This window comes from Aotus nancymaae, unplaced genomic scaffold, assembly GCF_030222135.1.
Source record: "Aotus nancymaae isolate 86718 unplaced genomic scaffold, 86718_ANA_hifiasm-v0.15.2.pri h1tg000067l, whole genome shotgun sequence".
NCBI lineage: Eukaryota > Metazoa > Chordata > Mammalia > Primates > Aotidae > Aotus > Aotus nancymaae.
In genome coordinates this window covers 19,718,263-19,732,310 of record NW_026988482.1, presented here as the reverse complement: position 1 = coordinate 19,732,310, position 14,048 = coordinate 19,718,263, and the positions used below count along the sequence as shown (strand labels likewise).

The 14,048-nt window shown below is 41.6% G+C and overlaps 1 protein-coding gene and 1 pseudogene across 1 annotated transcript in view; one reads left to right on the top strand and one right to left on the bottom strand.

Annotated features, from left to right (window-relative positions):
• KIF15 (kinesin family member 15) overlaps window positions 1-14,048 on the bottom strand; it is a 78,759-nt gene that overhangs the window by 62,799 nt on the left and 1,912 nt on the right. The window contains exon 2 of the mRNA XM_012470756.3: window positions 337-379. Coding sequence (XP_012326179.2) covers window positions 337-379 — 43 coding nt within the window. The remainder of the gene's footprint in view (window positions 1-336; window positions 380-14,048) is intronic.
• LOC105729816 (actin-related protein 2/3 complex subunit 3-like) lies at window positions 2,895-3,460 on the top strand (annotated as a pseudogene).

Here is a 14,048-nt window from a genome sequence, read left to right as displayed (position 1 = left end):
TTTATTGATTTACTTCACAATAGGCACCTTCACAACCCTTTACTTGAACTCAAAGGGACTGTGAGTTCATTTCATGGAGTTCCAAGTACTGCTTGTCTCTCATTTCCCTCTTACTAGCAATAAGAAATAAGTCATTCCAGAGGAGAATTATGCTATTGATGCCATCATTTGCCTGGAAAGTGAGAAGGCAGGGGGACTATGTGATTTTCCCCAATTTCCAGCTTGTTAAGGACTAAGTTATATTTTGAAATAAGTATTTTTTACTATGCTAAATGGTTGTTTTAAAAATATTCCATCCCTAGTTCTTTTGGAGCTCATCAAGAATATTTTTCTTACCTTGATTGGTTAGATTGACCATCTGTCACACTGCGTAACTCAGCTAGAAAAAAAAAAGTCATTAAAGGTCATTTAAGTTGACATATGGAAATCTCATTCTTCTCTAACATGCTCCTGTGTTGCCTACATTCAGCCTCCTCAGATCCCTGACATCAACAATGTGATGCTCCATGGCCCAGGCCTTGATCCTATTCTCATTCTATCCCAACCCATTATACCATGATACCTAGTCTCCTGGTGATACAGACAGGAGACAGCCAAATGCCACTCAGGTCATTCTGCACAGGGGGCTTGACAAAACATGACCACAGTGAAAAAATCCATCCTTCAACACATGCATAGTAAGGGAAATAAGTCAATGTGGAGTGGCTTAGACTAAGGGCCTACCTGCGCACTGGGAGAATGGCGTGGAGCCACCTGGAATTTCTGACTTAGGCATGGGGAGAAGCCTGGCCTCTTCAGCTGGTGTGTTGTGGCCTGGTATTCAATCTGTAAGGTGGGAGCCTTTTGGCAGGACCCCCTTTTTTCATTGAGAGTTTTCTTTTAATAAATTCTGCTCTTCTCACCTTTCAGTGTGTTCATGTGCCTAATTTTTCCTGCTCATGCAACAAGAACCTGGATTTTAGCAGAGCTAAGGAGCAAAAAATCCGGCATCATTTTGGTGGCCCATATGGAGACATGAGTAAGGTAAGCAAAATGTGGACCAAAAAATATTTTCCCCTCGTTTCTAAGCCTTCCTGTCCTCGGACTTCTTCTGAGGGTAGAGAAAACTGCATACCCCTCTACCCCCCATCACTTTCAGGGGTGGGGAATGTCAGCCTTTTTCCAACCCAGCCTTTTCTGTGGCATTTCCTTCTTTTTTTTGAGACTGTAATGGCACCTATCTTTTCTTTTACAATATTGGGGGTGTTCTACTCTCAACCCAACAGCTGCAGGCACACGTGTAGGATAGACAGCAAGCAGCAGCTCCTTGCACCTCTCCCCTCCAGGGTGGGGTCAGGACGCATAGCCCAAGGGTCCTGCTTGGCTGATGGCTAGCATTTCCCACTACATGCCCAGAGAGTCTTCCCCTCCCCTAGCCAAGGGGCCCAGTTAGGTCTGATACCCAGAAAGAAACAGCGATTAAAGATTTCTCTCCTGTTGGAGAAACCCATTTGCATAAGAATAAGAGGTTCTCCCTTCAGGCATCTTCCCAGCCCAGCAGTTAAGCTTTCTTTTTTTTTTCCACCAGGGGTTAACATTCTTTTTTTTCCTTTTTCAATCAGGGGTTAACTTTCCATTGTTTTCTTTTTTTTTTTCCCTTTTTCCATCAGGGGTAAGCTTTTACGTCTTCTTTTTTTTTTTTTTTTCCCTTTAGAAGATGAAGGTTTCAATTATGAAAAAAGAATCTGTGAGGTTGGGCTTAAGCTACAGCCAATTTGGTGTTATCTGCCATGTCTTTCTGTCTGGTTCTGTCAGAATGAGGGGTACCTTAGGATGGGATCCTAGCCTAGGACTCCATAGGTCCACTGTTCAAACCAGCCTGGCAAACTGGTCAGTGGCAAACTTTGCTGTAGGGCTCCACCTTGTTTTACGTCCTGGAAAGCGTGGCCTGTAACCACGTGCCTGGTGCTTTGTTTTAGCCTCTGCCATTTTATAATGCGGCCTAAGTTCAATCCTGGCTTGAAGAATAAATCCTTTCTGGTTTGATATCTGTGTAACGTTTGCCATTTGTTGATTGTCTTCCCCTCCACGAATCACCCTGAATTTTCCTTTCTCTGAGCACCTGGGAGGTTACCTTTGGTAAAGTTTAGAAGGCAGAAATGCTGGCCACTTGGCATGGCTAATGTTGGGTAATAAGGGATTAAAAAGATTTTCTTAAAAACAGCTCAGCTTAGTTAAAAGTGGATACCCAAGTTATAGGTATATATTTTTCTCTTCTTGGATCTTATTTTGCTGGGGAAGGTTTTTTTTTTCTCAGTCAACTGAATTCTTTGTCTCCATTTTGTCTTGCCACTCTTAATGCACAAATTAGGGGCCCTAAGATAATTTCTGATGGCCTTAGACTCCTTGGGAAAACAGAAAAAACTCCATGGATTCCATTTTGTAACTTGTTTTCCTAATGGAGTCCCAGGAATTGGAGGTGGATGGATCCCTCTCAAAATCTGTTTTTGTCTTCCAGCTGTACCTGTTTACTAGGCCCTAGAAACTATATGCTTTCTTAGCCCTGCTCTTAAAGGGCCCCACTCAGAAGCCAGTTAGGAAAGTGATGAACAGAAAATCTTATAGCTACTGGATCTTCTTCTGCCTGTGTAGTTATGTATGTGTTGTGTGTGCGTGATGTCTATAAAAAAAGAGTTCTAATTAATTGGCTTAAAGGAAAATAAGCACTTAGATCAAATATTTCTTAAAGGAAAAAAAAAGCTGTGGTACCTTTTAGTTCAAGTGACTTTAATCTTTGAGAAATAAAAACAGCCTTAAAAATTATTGATAAGCTATTCCACCCGGGCTGCCAGACCGGAAGCGCATCACTGGAACTCAATCCTGCTCCTCTTGGTTGAAACCCAGGCACTGCCAAGATGCCGGCTTACCACTCTTCTCTCATGGATCCTGACACCAAACCCATTGGAAACATGGCACTGTTACCTATCAGAAGTCAATTCAAAGGACCTGCCCCCAGAGAGACAAAAGATACAGATATTGTGGATGAAGCCATCTATTACTTCAAGGCCAATGTCTTCTTCAAGAACTATGAAATTAAGAATGAAGCTGATAGGACCCTGATATATATAACTCTCTACATTTCTGAGTGCTGAAGAAACTCCAAAAGTACAATTCCAAAAGCCAAGGTGAGAAAGAAATGTATACACTGGGAATCACTAATTTTCCCATGCCTGGAGAGCCTGGTTTTCCACTTAATGCGATTTATGCCAAACCTGCAAACAAACAGGAAGATGAAGTGATGAGAGCCTATTTACAACAGCTAAGGCAAGAGACTGGACTGAGACTTTGTGAGCAAGTTTTCAACCCTCAGAATGATAAACCCAGCAAGTGGTGGACTTGCTTTGTGAAGAGACAGTTCATGAACAAGAGTCTTTCAGGACCTGGACAGTGAAGGGAGCTTGGGCAGCCACCATCTCCAGAGCCCTGGGCAGCATTTTCCAGCAAGATATACACAATCTTTTTGCCTTTATTTAATAAAGTTTTATACAGAAGAGAGAAGAGCATGTCTTTACTTGAAAAACTCTTGATCAAGAATTCGGGTAGGAGAAAAGAAAGTGTGTTATCAAGGGTGATTTGAAATTTTCTGCTGTATTAAGCTGGCGCTTAATAAGAATAAGTAATAATAAAGAAATTTCTAACAACAAAAAAAAATTATTGATAAAATGCAGATATCATCAAAACAAACATTTTTGCCTAGGGTTAAAGGATCGTTTTGAATTTGATAAGATAAAGCTAAATGTTTAAACAAGTTGTGGAAGGACTGTAAAAATTAATCTTGGAAAAAAAATTCCACATGTTAACATACTGACTAAATTCAGAGGGCTATTATATGGCTTTTCCATAAATTAAGCATTGAAATAAAAGCACAACAAAGTTCTCTTAAGGCACTAATCTGCTCTTTAGGAAAAATCTGTAAAGGGTTATAAAAGGTTTTTGCTTTTTAAAATTTGAGTCATCATTTTGGCAAAATATGGTAATCTGGAATTCTAGTTCATAACATCAAGTTTCAGACCTCTAACATATTTAATGGACTTCCCAAAGTCAAACTTCAGTTTCAAAATTTTCTTTCCTGACCCCTGGCTTTTGGATGCTACAGAGGGCCCTTGGAGCATCCAGAAGAGAGGTAAACAGGATTACCTGACATGCTTAGGTACATGGGATTGCCAAAATGATGTTTAATCTTCTTCAGGTTATATTTTAGGGAATAATATTAATATATGTTCCAAAATTGTATGGGATTTGTTATATTCTAATGCCTGGCTGTCAAAATGGAATCCATGATGTCTTTTTCTGTTTTTTTTCCAAGGAGTCTCAGGCCATCAGAATTATCTTAGGGCCCCTCATGAGTATATGCTATCAATCACAATTAAGGTTGTTATGTTAAATTATTGTAAACCACAGAGATAACCAAACTGATTTGTCAATTGTGTTTCTGAATGTACCCTGGACATTTTGTTATTCAGACAATTGTTGTGTTGTTTTCATCCTCTTCAAAAGATGGTGCTCTCAAATGCAGGTTTCTGATAACTTTGGAGATTGTGACATTAGAATAAAGAAAAAACAAACAGGACTAATGAAGAGCTGAAATGTTCACGAATATCAAGCAAAACCAGAGTTAACTGAATGGACTTAACTAATACAAAACTGAAGTAATCTTTTTGAATTTTGCTTGGAACATTGCTGATCCTTATTTTATTTTTCAGAGTCAAGGAAACTTATTTTGAGCTATTTACAGCCTTTAATAATTGAGTAACATATACTCCTGTGAACAAAATTTGGAGCATGTTTGTCTCTCTCCCTCTCTCTCTCTCTCTGCCTGGCTTCTCCACAATTTGGAAACTAGTTGTGAGTATTCCTAACTTATGACAATATAGTTGTTTGCATCAGTGCAATAAGATTCCATTTTCTTTGTAACAGAATGCAACTAGAGAAACTGGTTGTTTTACCAAGGCCTTTGACTTGAAGGGTATGGTTCCCTTTAAGGAGTCAAGTTTGACTTGCAGAGCTGCTAAAAGCCCCTTGGGAAAAATGGTCCCAAGTACAGTGTTCCCCATACAGTGTTCATAACCTGCGGTGAGTCAAAAATGTCACTTCTTAACAGGCCCAGGAGCCCTATTCTCTTGGGACCTCAAGAAGAGAGGAGTTTACCTAACTAACAGGTATTTGAGGGTACAAACCCATGGCTGGGCTGGGCTTCAGAAAGCCCTATCTGAGATTCCTCGTGGAACAGAGTTCTATCAAAGCCAATCTAAAAGTTGTACATAAAAATAATTATTCTTGCTGCCCTTTATGCAAATAATCAAGCCACATATAAGACTAAAGTCTATTTTGCAAACAACTCAGTCCTATTACGGTTTGTTTTTAAGAAAAATGAGGACTGGAGGGAGAGAAATTATGTTTTAAAATTTATCATCATTAAATTCTAGACCCATTTGTTGCTTTTAAGTTTTTTGCCTAGTTCATTTAAAAACTAACCCTGCTTATTCCTGTGATCCAACCAGATATCTCCAGCTGCAGCACAGAAGGAACAAAGGGGGATGGGTAATGTAAAAATCTGAATCGATATTCTAGTTCTGAGCAATTATCCTACAAATCTTGCTAGGTGGTGGGAATAAACAGGATGCCTATCACCCAGAGGTTTCCTTTTTGGGAAAGTAAGACCAAGGGAGCTAACCAAAGCCAAGCCCCATGCACCCAAATCTTAGCAAGCATAACTATAGCCACCAGTTATCTGGGCATGTCACAGGACATCCTTTTCTTTCCCTTGTTGGAGGAGGACTCACTTCCACAGCTTCGCCTTAGCATTCAGCTTATAAGGAGTCCATACAACCCAAGACACATTTTTGGCCCCAAACTCAATTCCAAGCTTTAGGTCAAAGCCCTAAGGAAAAAAAAAACCTGGATCTGAGGGATCCAGAGGCAGATGATAATGGAAGTTGAAAGCACAGCACAGGTGAGCATGACTAATTCCTGCCGATTTAGCCAAGCCTCTTGCTTAATGGATAAATGGCATGCTAGTATCCATGACATAAATGAGGTCTGGAGAACTCAAAGGCTACTGACAGCAGGAGAGACAGGGTGTAGGTGGGTAAGAGTAGATATTACTACCTCATAGGCCTCCCTGTTAACATGGGGGAAAACCTCTTTGACATCCATGGGTGGTACCCTGTTATGGTTGCCAGGTTGTGGAGATATAAGGACAGAAGAAATAAAAAGGGACACTTCACTTTCTGTCTCCCTCACCTACCCTCAGTATTTTCTAGGAAGTGAAAGGAACCAGGGACAACTGCTCCCCTCTTTCTTAATGGGTAGCCATTCATCTTCAATCTGTACCCTTTTTGAATGCAACCTGAAACCTTGGGACTCCTTTGAAAAAAAAAAAAAAAACACCTTTTTTCCTTTTCCTCCTGTGTCCTCTCTTTACAGATACGTAATTGTGTCCCCTTACTACAGGACACTCCCCTTGGATCCATCCTCTAAACTTGGAAAAATTAGTTTTCCAAACCTTAAACTTGAGATTGTCTTAAGATTGGGCTCATAGAAAGGTAACCCAGAAGACTGACATGCCAGAAAAAGGGTAAAAATATTTTTTAACCAATCGGACATTTGGCCTCCCTCTTCCCTGTACAAACCCATAAAAGGCCTCAGGATTTTCGAGCTTTCCTTACTCCATTCTTGTTTATGTTTTGATACATGTTTTCTAATAAACCAGTTTGTCTCTTCTCACCTTCAGACCATCAAACTCCAGTCATGCAACTGAAGCCTTGGATAATGGTTCCTTCTGCTGGGAACCCTTAGATTGGCCTCTTAAGGAGATCTGACTGTCATTTTCCCAGCACAGCACCCCCTGTCAGCAGGAAGCAGTTAAGACTGGTCTTTGTCCTTATCTTTATTCTAAAGGCAGTCAGATGTACTTATTTAGAGGGGGTAATGATAGAGACAGGAGATAGCCAAGTGCCTTCCAGGTCACTGAAAAATTCTGTCCCTTAATACATGCTCAGTAAGGGAAATAAATAAATGTGGAGTGGCTTAGACTAAGGGCACGCATGGGAGAATGGGGTGGAGCCACTGGGATTTTGTACCTTATGCAGGGGGTGAAGCCTGGCCTGGTATTTAATCTGTGAGGTGGGAGCCTGTTGGCAGGACACATTTTTTTTCACTGAGAGCTTCCTTTTAATAAATTCCACTCTCTTCAACTTTCAATATGTCTGCATGCCTGATTTTTCCTGGTTGTGAAACAAGAACCTGGATTTTAGCTTGAAGAGGGAGACCCAGGCATCTCAAATCAACTTCCCCTTTTTCCTAAGACTGTAAACTTTGCCTTTTCATTCCTAAGACTGTAAACCAAAGCCCTTTTCATATGTAATTCCTGAGACTGTAAACCGAGATCCTTTTCATATGTAATTCCTAAGACTGTAAACCGAAACCCTTTTCATATGTAATTCTTGAGACTGTAAACCGAGACCCTTTTCATATGTTAAGCTATAAACCTAAGATTCTTCCACGTGTAACATCTAAAGTATAAGCCTATATAAAGATGGAACCTTCCTTTGTTATGGGAGCTTGGCTGTTAGGCAAATATGCCACCTTGCTCCCGGCCGAATAAACTCCTTCCTCCTGTATTCGGTATCCAAGAGATCCATTTCCCACGGCTGCTCCTGCTACAAGCTGAACTAAGGAGCAAAAAATCCTGCATCAGTGGCTTTTGTTGTTGTTGTTTTTTTGAAACAGAGTCTTGCTCTGTTGCTGGAGTGCTGGAGTGCAGTGGCGCGATGGCTCAATGCAATACCCACCTTCTGGGTTCAAGCAATTCCCCTGTCTCAGCCTCCCAAGTAGCTAAAATACAGTTGCACACCACCATGCCTGGCTAATTTTTTGTATTTTAGTAGAGACAGGGTTTTACCATGTTGATCAGGAGAGTCTCGATCTCCTGACCTCGTGATCTGCCCACCTCAGCCTCCCAAATTGCTGGGATTACAGGCGTGGTTATATTTTGAAAGGCACTGCACCTGGCCTGGTTTTAAATACTAGGTATAAATTGATGATTCCCAAATTTCTTTTTCTTGGACTGCTCTCCTGAGCTCTATACTCTTACAACTAATTACCTATTTGATATCTCTAACTGGATATGCAGTGGGCAATGAATCAAATTTAATGTATCTAAAATTGAGCTGGTCACCTCACCTCTACCCCAAATGTGTTTCTCCATCTCCATTAACTTCAACTTCCCAGTTGCTTAGGCCAAAAACCATATAGTCATCCCTAACCCTGTTCTTTCTCACTCTTCATATCCAATCTCAGCAAAGCTTTGGCTATAATTCTGTAACTTCTTGCCAAATCCACTGCTACAGTGTGGAACCAAGCCAGCAACATCTCTTTCTTGTGTTATTACTACAATCTCTCTGCTTCTTTCTCTCCCCCACCTCCCACTTTTCTCAACCTAGCAGGCAGAATAATTCTTTTAAAAAAGAAGTCAGAGATTGACTTCTGCCATGACACTATGAGGAACTCCACTGACCCACTCCCCAGTGAAACTGGTAAAATTAAAAAAAAAAAAAAAAAAACCTCTGGAAATGTTCCCAAACGCAAACAGCAAACAAAGAAACATCTGTTCAAGAAAATTTATGAAAATTCATCAAGAAAGGTGATCCTGTGTTATTTGAACCAAGATTGCAGTCTCCCTCCCATCTCAGCAAGGTAAATACTCCACTGTAGATTGCAGCATCTAGGAACACAGGGATCCCTCCAGCTCCCAATTCCAGGGGTTTCTTCTACAGAGTAGCAGGATGTGTGTCAGCGTCTCAGGCTAGCTATCTGATGCTGAGGTAAAGTCCCAGACAAGTGTGGTTGAGAGGTGGGGGCTCTCCCTTCTCCCACCTAGCCCTCACCTTGCAACTGCATGCTGAGAACACTGGGGCCCTGATCACCCTTGCTCTAACTTATTAGGCAGTGGTTCCACACAGGAGAGGAAAGTCTAGAAGACCAGAGGCTGCTATACTCCACACCCTCCCCACAAAATGCTTAGCAACTAGAAAGGGTATCATTCAGAGACAAGTCTGCCATTATCCCATTAACCTCATCCCCAACTCTAGTGCACAGGCTCAGAGATTTTGCCTACAGGAAGAATCAGCCCATAAACAGATTACAGGTGGTTCATGCCTGTAATTCCAGCAATTTGGGAGGCTGAGGTGGGTGGATCATTTGAGGTCAGGAGTTTGAGACCAGCCTGACCAACATGGTGAAACCCCATCTCTACTAAAAATGCAAAACAAAAATTAGCTGGGCACAGTGGTGCACGCCTATAATCTCAGCTACTTGGGAGGCTGAGGCAGGAGAGTCACTTGAACTCAGGAAGTGGAGGTTGCAGTGAGCCGAGTCCACACCACTGCATTCCAGCCTAGGTGACAGAGCGAGACTCCATCTCAAAGAAAAAAAAAAAAAGGCCAGGCATGGTGGCTCATGCCTATAATCCCAGCACTTTGGAAGGCTGAGGCAGGTGGATCATGAGGTCAGGAGTTTGAGACCAACCTGGCCAATATGATGAAACCCCATCTCTATTAAAGATACAAAAAATCAGCCAGGCGTAGTGGTGTATGCCTGTAGTCCCAGCTACTTAGGAGGCTGAGGCAGAAGAATCGCTTGAACCCAGGAGGGGGAGGTTGCAGTGAACCAAGATCGCACCACTGCACTCCAGCCTGGGCAACAGAGTGATGTTCAAACCTGAGGGCACTCTCAGGAACAGTATGGGTTTTAATGAAAGCAATTAGGAAGACATTCAAGATACAAGCTAAATTGCAGGGCTGTTGGCTTGCCAGAAGACAATGGGAAATAAGACAACTAGCAGTAGCTACACTGGAGTCACAACAAATATCAAAGAGGACCTCAGAAACTACTCCTTCAAAGGAGCAAGAATTACAGTAGTTTGTAGGCCGGGCGCGGTGGCTCAAGCCTGTAATCCCAGCACTTTGGGAGGCCGAGGCGGGTGGATCACAAGGTCAAGAGATCGAGACCATCCTGGTCAACATGGTGAAACCCCGTCTCTACTAATACAAAAAATTAGCTGGGCATGGTGGCGCGTGCCTGTAATCCCAGCTACTCAGGAGGCTGAGGCAGGAGAATTGCCTGAACCCAGGAGGCGGAGATTGCGGTGAGCCGAGATCGCGCCATTGCGCTCCAGCCTGGGTATCAAGAGTGAAACTCCGTCTCAAAAAAAAAAGAATTACAGTAGTTTGTAAGATAATATATGCCCCAGGGCATCGTTAGAAAACAATAAGGCAATCAGCTAACAATTACTGGATTTTAACAGCTGTATGCAGTCAGGGAAATCCCTATCAAAACCACTGTCATCACAGGATAAAGGTGGGCATATCCAAACACAGCTTTGGATATTGCTCAGCTTTCCTAAGGAGCAATATCAAAGGTTTAACAGTATAGGAGGGAAATATATCAGATGGAAACTGATCAGATGGATACTGATCTGCACTTACATGTGACTTTCTGGTAAAACTAAAAGGAATCTAAAATTCTCAAGGAGAATCGCTTGAACAAAGATGGAGGTTGAAGTGAGTCAAGATTGTACCACTGCACTCCAGCCTGGGTGACAAAGCAGGACTCTGTCTCAAAAAAGAAAAGAAAAGGAAAAAAAAGAAGTCTATAGGCATTCACTATAAAATTCTTTCAAATGTCAACCAACAGGAGAATAAACAAATCATGGTTTTAAAACTCGAGCTCTGCATGAAGAGACCCCATAAGCAGGCTCTGTGTGAGCAACATGGCTGTTTATTCACCTGGGTGAAGGTGGGCTGAGGCCGAAAAGGGTGTCAGTGAAGGGTGGTAGGATAACAGTTGCTTTTATAGGTTTGAGATGTGTATAGGTTTGGGATGTGTAGTAGTGTTAAGAGGAAGATCAGTTACAGTGGTGGGGGTGAGGCCAAGGAGTATACATTACCATAAGTTCAGTTACAATGGCAGGTGGGGTAAGACCTAAGAGTAGTTAAGATGGAAGGGTGGGGCAGAAGTATATTCACAGAGCAAGAACAGTTACGATGGCAGGGTGGGGTAAGAAGCTTAATGTGAGGAATGGGGAAGCTCCGCTGGGCAATTAGGAATAATGGCAAACGCAGGCGGGGAGTGGGGGTGGGAGTGGGCCATCAGCCAAGGCAGGCAGGACTTCAGACTTCCTGGGTCTGGGCTTGCACATGGAGGCCTGACACATGGTATACTCACATAATAGAACACTACACAGCAATGAAAAAGAACTGCTGCTACATACAATGATGGACTATGCTCACAGACGTAATGTTCAGTTAAAGAAACCAGAATAAAAAGAATACATATTGTACCATTTATATTAAGTTCAAGAGGAGAGAGATCCAAGATGGCTGACCACTAGCAGCTCGGGATAGTAGTTCCTAGTGAAAGTGCAGAGAACGAGAGGACGCCACACTTTCAGACGAATTTTTGTTGCTCACGGACCAGGAGATTCCCAGTGGAGGAGCCCCACGGGTCGCTAGTGCAACTCTTGTGGCCGGCGCGGCGGTTTTGCTGGCGCCTCAGCGCAGCGGTTCTTGGTGCAGAGTGAGTGGGACTGGGTCCCCTTTTGGCCGATTCCCGGGCAGAAAAGCACCATCAATCTTGATGCCGCTGCTTTGGCCAGCGCAGTGGATTGCTCAGATTTCGGCGCTGGGAATCAACAAGTTTGACGTCCACTCAGAAACCTAATTTGAAAGTCGGAAATCACAAAGACGACAGGTGGATAAATTTACAATGATGGGAAGAAACCAGCGTAAAAAGGCTGAGAATACCCAAAATCAGAATGCCTCTCCCTCTGCAGGTGATCACAGTTCCTCATCAGCAACGGAACAAGCCCTGATGGAGAATGAGTGCGCTCCATTAACAGAAGTAGGCTTCAGAAGGTGGATGATAAGAAACCTCTGTGAATTAAAAGAACTTGTTCTAACCCAATGCAAAGAAACTAAGAACTTTGAAAAAAGGTTTGACGAAATGCTAACGAGAATAGACAATTTGGAGAGGAATATAGGTGAATTAATGGAGCTGAAAAACACAACACGAGAACTTCACGAAGAATGCACAAGTTTTAACAGTTGAATTGATCAAGCAGAGAAAAGGATATCAGAGTTCGAAGACCAACTTAACAAAATAAAACAAGAAGTCAAGATTAGAGAAAAAAGGATAAAAAAGAATGAGCAAAGTCTCCAAGAAATATGGGACTATGTGAAAAGACCTAATCTACATTTGATAGGTGTACCTGAATGTGACGAGAATGAATCCAAGTTGGAAAATACTCTTCAGGAGATTATTCTGGAAAACTTTCCCAACCTAGTAAGACAGGACAATATTCAACTCCAGGTAATACAGAGAACACCACAAATATATTCCTCAAGAAGACCAACCCCAAGGCACATAATCATCAGATTCACTAGGGTTGAAATGAAGGAGAAAATACTAAGAGCAGCTAGAGAGAAAGGTCAGGTGACCCACAAAGGGAAACCTATCATACTTACAGCAGATCTCTCAGCAGAAACCCTACAAGCCAGAAGAGAGTGGGGGCCAATATTCAACATCCTTAAAGAAAAGAACTTTCAACCCAGAATTTCATATCCAGCCAAACTGAGCTTCAAAAGCGAAGGAAAAATAAAATCTTTTGCAAACAAGCAAGTACTTAGAGATTTTACCATCACCAGGCCTGCTTTGCAGAAGCTTCTGAAAGAAGCACTACACATATAAAGGAGCAACCAGTATCGGCCTTTCCAAAAATATATCCAGCTAGCATCAAATGGCAGTATTAAACTCATATATACTATTAACTGGATAAAAAGCCAAAACCCATCGGTACTCTGTATCCAGACCCATCTCACATGCAACAATACACAAAGACTCAATGGGACAGAGGAAGATTTACCAACCAAATGGAGAGCAAACATAAATAAATAAATAAAAAGCAGGAGTTGCAATTCTCACCTCTGATAAAATCGACCTTAAAGCAACAAAGATCAAAGGAGGCAAAGAAGGACATTACATAATGGTAAAAGGATCAATGCAACAAGAAGAGCTAACGATCCTATATATACACACACCCAATACAGGAGCACCCAGATACATAAGACAAGTTCTTAATGACTTATAAAGAGAGTTAGCCTCCCACACAATAATAGTGGGAGACTGTAACATCACATTGTCAATATTAGACTGATCAACGAGATAGAAAATTAACAAGGATATCCAGGACTTGAACTCAGACCCGGAACAAGTAAACTTAATAAACATTTATAGAACTCTCCACTTCAAATACACAAAACATACATTCTTATCAGTACCATATCACACCCATTCCAAAAGTGACTACATAATTGGAAGTAAATCACTCCTCAATAATTGCATAGCATTTCATAGGTTTAAATGAAATATTGGTTGGCTGCTTGTTTGTTATTTTCTTCCCTTATTCCTTCCTGTCTCCATTGTTAAGCACAATTATTGGCATAAAAGAGGTTTTCAATTCCCATTTTCAGACTGCATTCTAGCCTGGGCAATAAAGCAATATTCCCGTTCTCGCTCCCTCTTTCTCTTCCTTTTTCTTCCTCTTCTTCATTCTTTTTTTTTTCTTTCTTTCTTCCTTTTTCTTAAAAAAATATAAATAAAAATAAAAAAGTTCAAGAATAGAAGCAAAACTAATCAGTGATGATAATAATCAGAGTAAAGGTTGGGGATGGGGTAGTTATTGACTAGGAAGGGTCACAGGGAACTTTCTGGAGTACAGAAACAGTTCTATTTCTTGATCTGGATAGTGGTTACAGGAGTGTATTCATATGTTTAAAATTTGTTGAACAATATTAAGATTTGTGCCTTTGACTGCACGAAGTTATACCTCAACAAAACAGTAAGTCTTTTAAAGAGTCTTCCTGCTTTAAAAAGACCATTGGATGCTTTACTCTGCAGTCTAGATAAATACTCACCAGTCATTTACCCAAACATGACTAGGTTCAGAAAGG